General features: G+C 48.2%; 1 protein-coding gene across 1 annotated transcript; it reads right to left on the bottom strand.

Annotated features, from left to right (window-relative positions):
• Positions 1 to 7696: 7696 nt before the first annotated feature.
• On the bottom strand, positions 7697 to 12738 carry ZFP36L1 (ZFP36 ring finger protein-like 1). The gene is made up of 4 exons (XM_006884752.1): positions 11841 to 12738; positions 8602 to 9564; positions 8192 to 8194; positions 7697 to 7924 (listed from the first exon to the last, which is right to left on the bottom strand). The coding sequence occupies exons 1-2, from the start codon at positions 11892 to 11894 to the stop codon at positions 8605 to 8607; spliced, it is 1014 nt and encodes a 337-aa protein (XP_006884814.1). The 5' UTR covers positions 11895 to 12738; the 3' UTR covers positions 7697 to 7924; positions 8192 to 8194; positions 8602 to 8604.
• Between the last annotated feature and the right edge of the window lie 431 nt (positions 12739 to 13169).

The following is a 13169-nucleotide window of genomic DNA, read 5'->3' as shown; positions in this document are numbered from 1 at the left end:
GAGAAGAGTATTGAACATACTATAGACTACAAAGAGAACTAATACATCTGTCCTGGAGAGGATGAAACCAAGCTGTTCCTTGGAGGCAAGGATTTTGACACTCTATCTCACGTACTTTGGGCATAAAGCCAAGAGGCACCCGTCTTTGGAGAAGTATGTCATGCTTGGAAGTATGGAAGGACAGAGCAGTAGAGGAAGCCCTCAGATGAGATGTATTGACACAATAACTGGGATAATAAGGGTAGATGTGTCAGAGACAGTGAGATTGGCTCAGAATAGAGCAAGATTCAGAGCTATTGTACACAGGGTCTCTAGGACTCATAGTCGACTCAGCAGCACATGACAACAACAACAACTAACTCATACAAAGTGTCAGGAGCACCACGTCTATAGAAGACCCTGGAAGTTTGTCATCAAGTCAGTTCTGACTAACAGCCACCTACAGGACAGAACAGACTGCTCTGTGGGCTCTAATTGCTATTTGAACAATCAACATGTCTTTTCTCTAAGGAACCACTAGCGGGTTCCCATCACCACCCTTTTGGTTAGCAGCTGGGTACTCACCCATTGTCCCACCAGAGCACCTCCTTTGCCCTGCTGCAAAGCCACAACCTTTGGGCTCTTACCCAAGCATTGAGGCTGAGCTAACCTATTGCAGGAGGAGGGGGTGTGTACCAAAAAGAACCCACCTGCACAGTTTTGAGGTAGAAAGTCTTGGCTGAGTTGGGTATCACCTCCGTCGCCAGATCCAGAAACTGTGGCCCCAGAACTTTGCTGCTGAAACTGCTCGAAAGCATGGAACAGAACCAAGGGTAGGAATGGTGCTGCAACGGCATGCACTCCTGAGCGTTAGGGCCAGGGAAGCCAGCCCCAGGGTCCACACAAGCCCTCTAGGCCCCAGAGGCCCTGTGAGGCCTCACAGCTGCCATCAGCCAGCCACAGGAACAGGAAGAGCCCCACAACAGGAAGACAAGCAGACTCGGAGCCTGGCCATTGTTGCTGACCATCTCTCTCCCTACTCAGTGCTAAGTGAGGGGGCACCAGCTGGCTACAGGAGATTACTTTTGATGCGGCAAAGCAGGAAATGCATTTCTAACCTGGGTGACTGGAGTCCCTGGGTGGCACAATGGGTAAGCACTCATCCACTAACCAAAAGGTTGGCAGTTTGAATCCACCCGGAGAAGCCTGGGAAGAGCACCTCAGTCATCTCCTTCAGGAAAGTCTTAGCCCTAAAAGCTTATGGACCAGTTTGTTCTACACGCGTGGGGTCACCATAAGTAGGGATTGGCCCGATGGCAACTGACAATCAGTGTTTGAGTCTAGACTTTTCATTCTCCTCTAAAGAGCCAACATCAGTGCACCAAGGGGGGAAGTTCAGGGCTGTGTTCAGCGGCACAGGCTGCTCAAATCCCTCTCCACTTGACCCATTACTCTATTGCTTCAAGACTGTTCATTCATCCTATGAACAGAGGACTGGAACAGTCCCCAAATTCTCTGGTGATGGGAGAATTTTGTTAACATTATTAGCTGCCATCAAGGAAGCTCTTGACTCACAGTAGCCCTGTAGCCTGGGAACAGACTGCTGTAATTCACAGGATTTCACGGGCTGGCTTTTCAGAAGTGGATCACCAACCCTTTCTTCCTCGTCCACCATCATCGGGAAGCTCCACTGAAACCTGTTCAGAATTTTAACAACATTCAAGCTTCCACTAACAAATGGGTGATGGCTGCACATCAGGTACATGGACTGGGCCTCACACTTAGGTCTCCTCCCTGGAAAGTCGGAACTGTCCCACTGAACTCCCACTGCCCTCATCAGTATTAGCTGCTAATAGGTTTTTTTTAAAAAATCCACAACAGAGCTTGCTTCCATTGTGTTGGTCCCAACTCATAGCAACATTGCTCTGGGTTTCTGCTGTGTAGCAGAACAGGAGGACAACAGTTAGTACAATAACCAAGTATGATTTCTGACCTGCCTACAGTGAGCCAGATATAAAATGTCACTCTTTTCTCCTCTCTGTGTTATTTAATATTAACAGCAACTGATAAGTTTTTATTTTGGAAATGTAACTAACATTCCATGAAATATAGAAAGCCTAAAACACAGCTCAAGGAACGTTTATGCACATACACCCTCCCCTCTCTGTTAACCATTTACCATTATCAATCAGTTATGCCTGTTTATGAAATGCATATTAATTAGCTCCTATAATGACATGTGCTCTATGATGTTTGGCTTCTCTCACTCAGTTTTATATTTTTGCAATTCATCCCTGTCGGCGTGCTCATGTATCGGGTTTCTTTTCCCCTTTGTAGGATCGTTCAGTGTTTCATTATGTGACTATGCTACAGGTTGGTTAATCCAATAGAAAGGGGCAATTATCATCATCATTGCATTTTAAACTGGGGCTTTCAATTGTTCACTAAATGATTAGCCTGAGGTCACAGAATGAGGCTGGAGCAGGGTTTTGAACTCAGATCCCTGTGATTCTAAAACCAGCTCCATACAACTGGACTGACTCCATGTACCCTGGGTGTAACATAAATTGTCTCTCCCTTGTGGTCGTGAGCACCCTGAGGTACAAATGGGAGTCAGGGACAGTTACGTGGCTGGCCCAGGTGATAAGGAACTGCCTCAGGCTCGCCATGGCACACGCTCCTTTTCACTGGACCCCAAGCCAATAGCGCAGGTTTGGTCCTCACTCACAACGCTGCACCTTGAACCCTAGGCTTTGCCAACATGTTGAAACAACTACAAGCCACCTGGAAGTGACGGATGTACCCTTGTCCACTGACCAGAGACCCGCTCTCACAGGGGAGACGAGCCCAGCAGGGCCTGGAACAGCCCCACCCTTGGCTCCTCACAGACTAGTCCACGTGACAAGTAGCTCAGATGTAACAATTTGGAACACCTCCAAAAAGTCAAAGGGTTTCTCACCAACCCAAAATTTACCCACCAAGATGTGCGTCACTGCAGGGCCCCCAAGACTAGGCTTGACCTCAAGAGAAGAACAAGGTTTCACTCTGCTTTCCAACTCTCTAAATCCTTGGTGGTTCTGCAGCAGACCAATGGAAGGGCTTCAAAGAGTAATCTACAAGGGGGTAGTAAAAAGACTAGTGCTCTCCCCTGGGCTCCTCCCTCCTTGATCACTGGAAGTGTTCCAGTCAGTCCAGCTAGACCTGATTAAATGGTTGGCTACGTGCAGAGCTGGAAGACCCCGGGGGAAGGAGGGCTCAGAGGCAATTCCCCCAGACCTCCTCCAAGCACTCTTTGCTCTGTCATTCATTAACAGAGCCTACCCCATGGTGGACCGAGAAGGCTTAAAGTCCAAGGGGATGGCCTACTCTCTCCTCCAAATACACCAATCCAGGCTTCACGGGAGAACATGAGATTGAGACGTTGGTGGAGGGGGTATATGCAGAATCATCTAATCCAACTGGCTGCCTCTCATGTACTGACAAAATCGCCACAAAAGGCCAGAGTAGCAACTACTACTTATTATTCAAAGTTTTGATCAAGGACTCCATAGATAGACTCTTATCAAAAGGAGGAAAAGTATAAAACAGAACTTCAAACTCATACAAACTAGTCTTATTGGCAGCATTGAGACTGGGGAAATTGCCAAATCAAATGTCCAGAACTAACCTTTAAACCTTGAACAGAAACCAAACCATGAAGTCACTGTTAAACTAACAGCAGTTTTTTGGCCCAATCAATAATGTTTGCCTCAAGTGTGGCAGTCTTATAAAGACCTACCAATAGGATTGTAAACTGACAAGAGTTAATCTCAAAACACAAATAAGAACTTTGAGGGGCAGAGAACCTAGATTGATGGTAATGAAACAATACGGTTAGAGAGGAAATGGTGATAACATGAAGTATATAACCAGTGTTATCCAACTATTTGTGTATATATTGTTACCAACCTATCTATTTATCTATCTATCTATCTATCTATCTATATCTATTTATTTATTTTTAAAGAACCAAGGCAGATAAGAACTAACAATGGTCAATTTGTAGCTACTTTGTTCCAGGTACTGTGACAGTGTTTTCCGTATACCAGCCTCAGGCACGCTAATACAGTAATTAAATGCAATGGTGGAGCTAGCCTACCTGGGTTCAAATCCTGAATTCGAAAGTTATAGGGCTTTCAGAAAGTTAATGCACTTTTCTGCACCCTTATTTCTCCATGTGTAAAATAGGGGTAGTAATAATAGTTTTTCTTTCATGGAGTCATTCTGATCATTCATGCTTTTATGAATTTTCTTTTTCATTCTGAATATTCATGCTGCCTGTCGTTGTTAATGGTTCACTTGATACCCATGGCAGCCCCTCAAGACACAGATGAAAAATTCAAAGGTGAGTCATTTCCCCAAGGCCTAAACTTATGGGAGAGGGAGGTAAGATTTGAACTCAGCCCAAAGGACTCCCACACCCCATCATCCATGCCATGGACACATCCTATTGCCATGGCTCACTCTGCCCTTTTGGTAACCAGAGATTCACCACCCTGTTGGCTACAAAGCCCATCCTAATCCTGGCCTGTCTTCTTTGTTGGACCTCCAAGGCCCTCTTTTCCATCAGAGCACCGCTAAGGTATACAAGGGCCCAGCCATCGTCTTCCAGTGACCCTTCCTCCCCAAAACAAAATGTGAGTCATCACTCAGGTGCCAAAAGAGCTCATTCTCTGAGTTATCCCAAGGAAAGACATAGTCAGGAGCCAGGAGTGACCAAGGCCTGCTCAACCAGGTCAGATCTCCTCCATGTCCCCACACCAGAGATGCTCTAGAGTCAAGCACACAGGGTGGGAAGCTGACTTTGTGGGCCAGGAAATTGGCAAAGGTTTGAACTTTCCTGCCCCAGCTTCCCTTTGCCCCAGCTTCCCTTTGCATAGGCCTCACCTACACACAGACAGGCAAGGGGCCCTGTTCCCTCGTTACAGAAGAGGTCAGTAGCAAAGGTTGCCCACCATTCCTGGTTCTCGCCAGCCTGGAGCACAACACTCTGGAGGCCACTTCATTTCTAGTACCCTGGGAAAATAAGGGGCCCAGAGGGTTTTGTTATTTCCTTTCCCAAGAAGTTTGGGCTCATTGCTTGTAATTTCAAGATCCAGGTAGTAGAAAATAGGGCTCTACGCCCACCACATGTTGGCCTGTGCTGCCAATATCCTAGTCTGAATTAGCTGTCTCTTGGTGCCCCTGGTGTGGAGTTAAAAGGTTCAAGTCTGGGTGCCTCTATTAGGGAGCAGCCCCCTGCCCTGACAGTCCAGCCCCCACTGCCCAGGGCTTTGTGAGCCTCTGCCTTTGTAATCTAACCCAGGGAGCTGAGACTAGTTCATTGTAAACTAGGGAGTGTGTTTAGGCCCCTCTGGACTCATGGTGTCACCATTAAGTGGGAGAATCAGATTTGTCCTATGTTCATCTAGAATTACTTCAACGTGAGCGGTCAAATGAACTTTTTTGCTTTTAGTCTGAGACCACACTGCTCCATGTGCACACACACATGCTTATCCTTTCTTCCAGCCACTGGCCTCTAACAGGTTGTTGTTATGCTGAGTCAGAACTGACTCATAGCTGATCATCCTGTGGGTTATCACAGGGCAATAAATCCCAGATTGCCCACCTTTCTCCCTCAGAGCAACTGGTGGATTTGAACTGCATGCCTTTGGATTGGCAGCCCAACTCCTAAGCTATCAGATCTCCCTGGTACCAGTGTCTGTCTTCAGACTCACACCCGCTACCCCCTGGTTGGTTAGACAGGAAAGCAAGAATCTTCAAGATCCGGGTAGTTCTCCCCCAGGCTGACAGCCCTGGCTTGAATGATGTCAGTTGTAGACCTGACCACCCTTAAGAGAGGCCTAGTGGAGTCAAGGAAATATGCAGGGGTGGAAATTCACAAAACGTAGTGAGTACACAGAGCACAAAGCCAAGCCTCAAATAGCACTACAACAACCCCCCAACCACCCTCAACACACAACCACCCAAATCCTCTAAAGTTTCAGATTCAGGTGCTTCTAGAAAGAGCCAACCACTTTAAGAGTCATCTAATGCTGGTGAGGAGCATGTATCTATTCTGCATAGGATCAAGGACCTAGCTGGGAGTAAGGGTAAGAACCACCAACCAATGATGATACCCACTGCCCTAACAGCCTTTCAAACACACCAGCACATTCACACACAAAAGAAAACACCCCAGTGCCTGTGACTGAGACCCTCACCACGTCGGTGCCCCCCCAAGAGTGTACCTCCCTCGCTTAGGTGGGTTAATTTTCTGTGGGAAGGCTAACACTGGAAGTCACCCAAGTAACTCATACAAATCCAGTTCTGTCGATGTATAGAATGCCATCATTTTGATCATTGCAGTCAAAACTAAACATCATCCAAAGGAATTAAGACCACAGGCTCACAAGGGAGAGTATTTACCACCCTGCCCCACCCCACCCCACCCTCCTGAAAAGTGGCTGCCCTGAAGAACCACCTTCAACACTGCATGCTGGACAAGGTGGCTTTTGCCGCTCATTAACCAAGCTCATCAACCAACCATGAAGACAAGGGGCAAACCTTCCTGGAACAGATGTTATCAGGAAACAAACATCCCCTTGCAAAACAAACAAAAGAAACCTCAATAACTCCAACACTGCCCCCCTCTAAGCTCTTGAAGCCCCAACTCAAAACCTGCAAGGTACAAGAGAGGGGGAAAAAACCAATCCACAGATCAAGTCAAAGAAGCTTCACCACCATGATTTCTTGAAAAAACTTGGGGTTTATTGATTTTTAAACTGCAAATAGTCGTTACAAAAAGTTTTTTTTTCTTTTAAATAAATTCACACAAAGAAAAAGAAATAGAAAGCAACGGTAGTGAACAGCAAGAGGAATAATAATTACATTCATCTTAATGTGTGTGTGTGCCAGTTCTGTTTACATCAACCTTGGAAAACTCCAAACCTGGAATCCAGAACCTCAAATATGTGATCGGAATGTCTTTTTGAGATGGGCTCGTGGAAGTCAAAAGGGTTTCTTTTTTTTTTCTTTTTCCCTTTTAGAAGCTATACATAAAAAGAAGTTGTTTTCCTTCTGTACTGTCACAGAACTTTTACATACATTCTCAGTCCTAGTTGTGAAAGGCCTAAAGAGAAAGAAACTCAATTTGCAGTCCAACACAAAGGGGGGAATTTCTAAAATAAATAATCCAACAGTTTTTCGCATTTTTTTAAATTAATTTTTCATTTTTTTAAAATAAAATAACCAAAAAAAAAAGTGTAAAGTTACAAAAAATGTCGTTGAAGAATAATATATTAAAACTGTGGAAAAAAAGGAAAGACACGTCACAAAATTTTAAGATTAATATGAAGATCATAATTTAACATAAAAGAATATATTCTATGGATTTGTCATCCCGATAAATATGAACAAAATTAACAAAAAAAAAGCATAGTTTGGCAATAAATACGTTTTGATAAGTTAAATAAGCTTTTTTATATTGATGTGCAGTGACAAGCAAAATTTTTGCTCTCCAATTTCTGAAAGTTATATGAAGTTTAAAACCCAGGGAACAAAGCATGGCGTGAGTGCTCTAAGGAAAGACCTACGGTATTCTAGAGCAAAACCATTAAAGCTACTTCTACAGGAAATCGTTTTACACAGATATTGTATGTGGAATGAATACCATTAACTGCTCACCCCTTACATGTTTAGCTTTTCTCTCATTTTTTTTCTGTTGTTTTTCTTTTTAAAGATGTCACATATAAACTGGGGAACTTTAGCACCAAAATCAAGTCTCTCATAGTCCATCTAGCTTCCCCTTCCTCCCCACTTAAAAAAAAAAAAAAGACAAAAAAATAATAATAATAATAATAAATCACAAAGTCCCACTTATGTCACAATCTTCATCCGCTTTTTTTCAGCATTCCTTCCTGTAGACCTACACGAAACCAGGCAAGATTTGTCAACAGGGGTTCAGGCCCGGAAGGAAAATGTTTTTGAATGTCAAGACAGGTTTCCCCAAAAAACCCAAGTCTGGCAACAATTCTCCCAAGGGGCTGGAGGGCAGGCACTGGGAAGAGGGGCCAGGAAGAAGTGTGTGGGAGGCTGAAGTGAGGGAAGGTGCAGTCGTCGCCAGTGGAGGGAGCTGGTGGTTCTGGGTCTCCCCCCTCCCCATGGGCAGAGGCTCCGGGAGGCCCACGGGTGCCCTCTGGCGCTGAAGAGGTAATGTAGTCACAGTGACAAAGTTAGATTACAAGGCACTAAGTTGCTTCTGTAAACTGTTAACTGCTTTTTCTTTTGTGATTTGGCACTTAAGGCTTAAGCCAGAAAAAGGCATCTACTGACAAATATGGGACTTGTCTGTCATGCATGGTAAGTGGGCTATAAAATTGAAGGGAGAGGTTTCAAGCCAGAGGAAACTACTGACAAATTGACTTGTCCTTATGTTAGATGAGGGTAACAAGGAATGAGAGGGGTTATTCCAAGGCACAAGGGGAAAAGGGGTTGAGCTTAATCTTGTTAATGTAGGGGCTGTCAGGAATGGGAGGGGAATGGGGAGAGATTGTGGGATGGGGTGAGGGTGGGATGGAGTAGTAGGCAGGGGTCCCTCCCTACTGTTTAGTCATCTGAGATGGAAAGTCTGCTGAAAATGGGCAGGCGTCTTGAGTTGTCCAAGGTGGGGGAGTCTGAGCCACTGTGGCTGCTGCTGGAGCTGCTCAGGTAGCCCTCTTGGTCCGAGAGAGAATCCTGAGGGCTGGGGGGAGAGTCAAACATGTGAGGGGACTCAGACATGGGCCGGAAGAGGAAGGTGGTCGGGGAGCCACCCCCGGGCAGCCCCATGCTAGGGGCAAAGAGGCTCGCCAGCTCCTGGCTGGAGAAGGCGAACGGATTATTGGTGACATCGGGCAGGGTAGGTGAGCCCAGGAGATCATCAGCGGTCAGGATGGGGGGTGGGGTGATGGACGTGGGGCTGTCCAGCAGCCCGGTGGCAGCGGCGGTGGCAGCGGCACTGGGAAACCCAGCAAAGCTAAAGCTATGCTGGAGGCGGGGACGGTCAGCGGAGAGGTCCCGGGCCCCGGCCAGGGCGCGGCGCTCCTCGGCGTTGTGGATGAAGTGGCAGCGAGGCCCGTAGGGGCAAAAGCCGATGGTGTGGAAGGTGCGGCACAGCTCCGTCTTGTACTTGGGGTGGCGGGTCAGGCTGCGGAGCTCGTGGATGCCGTGGGCGAACTGGCACTTGTCCCCGTACTTACAGGCGCCATTCTCCTCGAAGGGGCGGCACAGCTCCGTCTTGTAGCGGCTGGAGTTGACCTGGCCACTCCCTGGCTGCTTCTGAGTGGGCAGCAGCCGCTCGCCCCCTTCCGAGAAAGAGCGGTCTCGGAAGCGGCTGTCCCGGGAGCTCAGGGCTGGGGCCGGCTCACCCTTGAGGCTGCTAAGGAGCTGGTTCTGGTGGAACTTGGAGCTGGGCAGGGTGACAGAGTGCCTCCGAGGGAAGCCCCCGCCGGCAGGGGTGCCCACAGCCTTCCTGTCCAGCAGGCAGCCCCCTGCACTGGGAGTACTGTAGTTGAGCATCTTGTTACCCTGGAGAAAAGAGAGAGAAGGATGGTTAGTGATGAGTGCTTTCCACCGGGCCAAAGAAGGGCATCCACCAAGGGTAGCCCCCACAATCAAAATCACCCCAAACTTTGAGTATAGGAGAGACGTCTCTCCCAAAGGAATCATTCCCACCTCCGGTCTCAGCAAGCCACTGCCCTCTATCTATACCATCTTGCGTCTGTGTAAAAGGAACCACAAAATCCTGGTAGTCTTTCATGCACACACTCTACATACACTCACATGATCCTGTCCGAACGCTGCCTCTTTTATTCCTAACAATCTAACTTCTTTATTCTTTACCTCCCAGAAAAAGACTCCTCACTCAAAATATTGCTAAACTCAACTTAAGATCCCCTTGACCAACAAAAAAACAGGTAAACCTTAAAAAGACCATGAGCTAGGTTTCTCAATCAATCGCCGCTTACTTGACAACCCCACCAAGCCTGATCTAAGACTCTACTTCCTCCTTCACGAGTGTTCCCTTCCGTCAGCAACAGGTTTCCAGGCTGCTTTTGCTTGGGGTGAAAAGGCGGGTACAGGGAAGGGGGAGGACGGGGTAGGGGGAGACCCTTTTTAGGGGTTGGAGAGAAAAGGATGTATTTCCTTAAAATAAAGCTGCCTGCTTCAGCTCCCCGAAGGGGGTGCCTTCCACAACGACCTCCTCCTCTCTTCCCCGCCCACCCCACCCCCTCCACTGGGAAGATTCCTTTGCAATTAGTTTTCTGGCTGCAAGAGCAGGCTTGGATAAGAGCGCCAGTGTTTAATCTTTAACGCAAAGCTGCAGATGGGAAGAGAAAGCACCCAGTCCCCCCCCCCCAGGAAAAGGTGATGGGGAGACAGAGCCCCTCCAGGCAGGTTTCTGTTCAGATAGGACCCTGGTCACCTGGGCAAACTGTACCCAAGATCTGGAGGGAGCGGGCAGAGCTCTCTGGAGCTGCCTCTGAGCCTATATGGGTGTCATTGTGCAAATTCTAAAAAGCTGCCCCCTTTAGGATCCGCTGCGGGGGATCTCGAATTGGTAACAGCAACCACCCTACAGGAACTGGAGTGGCGAGCCGGTTCCCAACAATGAGGTTCATTTTTAAAGTCCTGAAGAGGGGGAGAGGGTCGAAAGCAATCGAAACAGATCAAAAGGGAGAACGAAGAGGTGCAGGGGAGCTATGGCAGGAGCGCAGGCAACCCGAGTTTGGAAAAGCGCAGGTATGATAGATAGTCAAACTTTGTGTTGTTTTTCCTCAGCTCCTGGGCGTCCCTACACCCCAACCCTGCAGCCCTGGGGCCCTGGCAGCTGCACCAACAGGAGCAGCAAGCTAGGGAAGAGAGCAACATGACCTGACGTGTTTAAAGGAAGGCAAAGCACTTTTAGCAATTAAAAGTAGCCTAACAGAGTCTCCCTTTCAACTCGAGGAAAGGGGGTAGGGGGGAAACCCCTAACATCCACAGGCTCTTCCAATGTACACTCTGACCGCCCTCCTGGAACATTCTGAGTTAAGATTTGCTTTTCCAATACCGGCCGGCAAGCCACTCATTTTAAGAAGGCCGCATTAAATCCTTCCGCGCAGGGTCCCTGGATCTCCGGCCCGAGTCTCCCACTCCAATCGACAGAATTGGAATACAGGTAAGAGAGGCAAGGCTCACCCCACCAAAGTTAGTAAATTCTATCAGCCAGCAACGGAGGAAGCAAGGCAGAACTCGGCGGCCACAAACTCCACTGCAAATTCGTTTTGCAACATCCTTTTGAATCACAACTCTTGGGTTTTTCTTCCTTGCAGATCTCCAGCCCCTCCAAAGAGAAGGGAATCTCCCACTAAAACGTCGCCCTGGAATACATCTGCCCCCTAACCACGCAGCCCTGCCTAGTGGCTAACGAGATTCGAACCTCACCAGCAGCCCAAACCGGCAAACTCAGCTAATTGGCAAAACGAGACTTAAACCAGTTAGGTACGAAAGAATGGCCCAAAAGTTCCAGTCAATCCCTGCGTCCCCCAAACACGCCCGCCACGTTAACTTCGCCCCCCAAAACCTTGGTTTCAAGGTTCAATTTAATCCCAGCCAGGGACTATTCAAACTCAAACCATGTGTAGAAGCGGGCCAAATTCCTTCAAACTATGATCGAAATCAGGGCGGAAAAAAACTAATAACTATCTCGCTTCACGTCTGCTTTCCAAGATTTCAAATTCAGAAGAGTTCTTTCATATGGATGATTTTTAAAAAGAAGAAAGAAAAACTACAGGAAAAGTGAGCGCTCTGCCCCACTTTACCTTGCATAAAACTTCGCTCAAGTCGAAGATGGTGGCAGGCATGAGGGTGGTCATCCTGGGCGCTCAGACCAGGCAGGGGCGAGGATGTGGTGTGTTGCGAAGGTCCCGGTGCGGGGAAGGCGCAGCCTCCGGCTCTCCGCTCTGGAGTCCCACACGCCAGCTCCCTGCGCCCCTCGCCTTTCTCTAACTCTCCCGGCCAGCGGCGCGCAAAGCGCAATTTATAAAGTTTTGAGACTTACAAGGCCCGAGAAGGTGGAGCTTTAAACTTATTTAAATGAGGAAGAGGAGGGGAAAAAAGTTGATTGACACTGAGGTTGAATCAGCCATGCGGTCAAACTCGGGAGGGGAAAAAAAAAAACTTTCAAAAGGAAGAAGGGGGGAGGGGGGACGAGGACAGAGGCGGAGGGGGGGAATAACCCCACTCCAAGGCGCTTGCGACTTCTTTTTTTTTTCTTCTTCTCTTAAAGAGGAAAAGTTTCGAGTCCACTCGCTTCGCTACCCCGGCGCGGCCAGCGCCCCTCTCTTCGGTAGATCGCGGCGCCGGGGGGGCGGGGAGCGGCACCCCCCTTTGTCAGCCTCAGCTCTGTGACATCATTCCTTCCACCCCCTTCGGGGTTCTTGTTGTTATGTTGTTGTTTTTTGTTGGGCAGGAAGGCGGGATCGACTTTCTCTTTTTGCAAGCGGGAGTTGAAGCCAGTCCGGAGTGCCTGGGTTGCGGTTTCCATCTTGAGCTGATCTCCCTTGAAACTTCTCCAACTTCCCGCAGAAAAGTTACTCACCCCTAGTTATCTTCCGCCTCGGCTCCCCCATCAGAAATCGGGGAAGGACGGGGAGACTGGGAATTTGGGGCACGCACAAAGCGCTCAGATCTAGGGTTTTATGTTTATTTCAGCAGCGGAGGGGATTGTATTCCCGGAGCACTCGTTTTCGCTGGGGCGAATGTAGCAAAGTTTAGCTGGCTGCACCATCTATCTACACTGGCGCTAGCTTTGCAACCAGTCCCCTCCGAGTGTGGGCGGTTGAAAAGGGGGACGCAGCAAAGACCACTGCCCAAGCTGAACTTCTTTTAGGTTTTCTTTCAATCGACCTGGACTGAGAATGTATTCAAGTATTCAATCTGTAAGTTTTAGTTAAGAGAAGCTCCCATGCTTCACGCACACTCCTGCTCACCGCACCCCCCACCCCGACTCATCTCACTACTTTTCCACGCTCGGGGCAAACCACACACACACTCCCTGTTCGAGCAGTTTAAAAAGTTATTTTGGTAGGAATGGAGGAGAGCAGGGAAAGAGGTGCCCCGGTACTTTTAACTGCTTCCCCCGCCTTAAC

The sequence above is a fragment of the Elephantulus edwardii genome, unplaced genomic scaffold, assembly GCF_000299155.1.
Source record: "Elephantulus edwardii isolate Elephantulus edwardi_28Jun2011 unplaced genomic scaffold, EleEdw1.0 scaffold00037, whole genome shotgun sequence".
NCBI lineage: Eukaryota > Metazoa > Chordata > Mammalia > Macroscelidea > Macroscelididae > Elephantulus > Elephantulus edwardii.
Note: the sequence above shows the minus strand (reverse complement) of the source record. Positions and strands in the feature narration are given on the sequence as shown.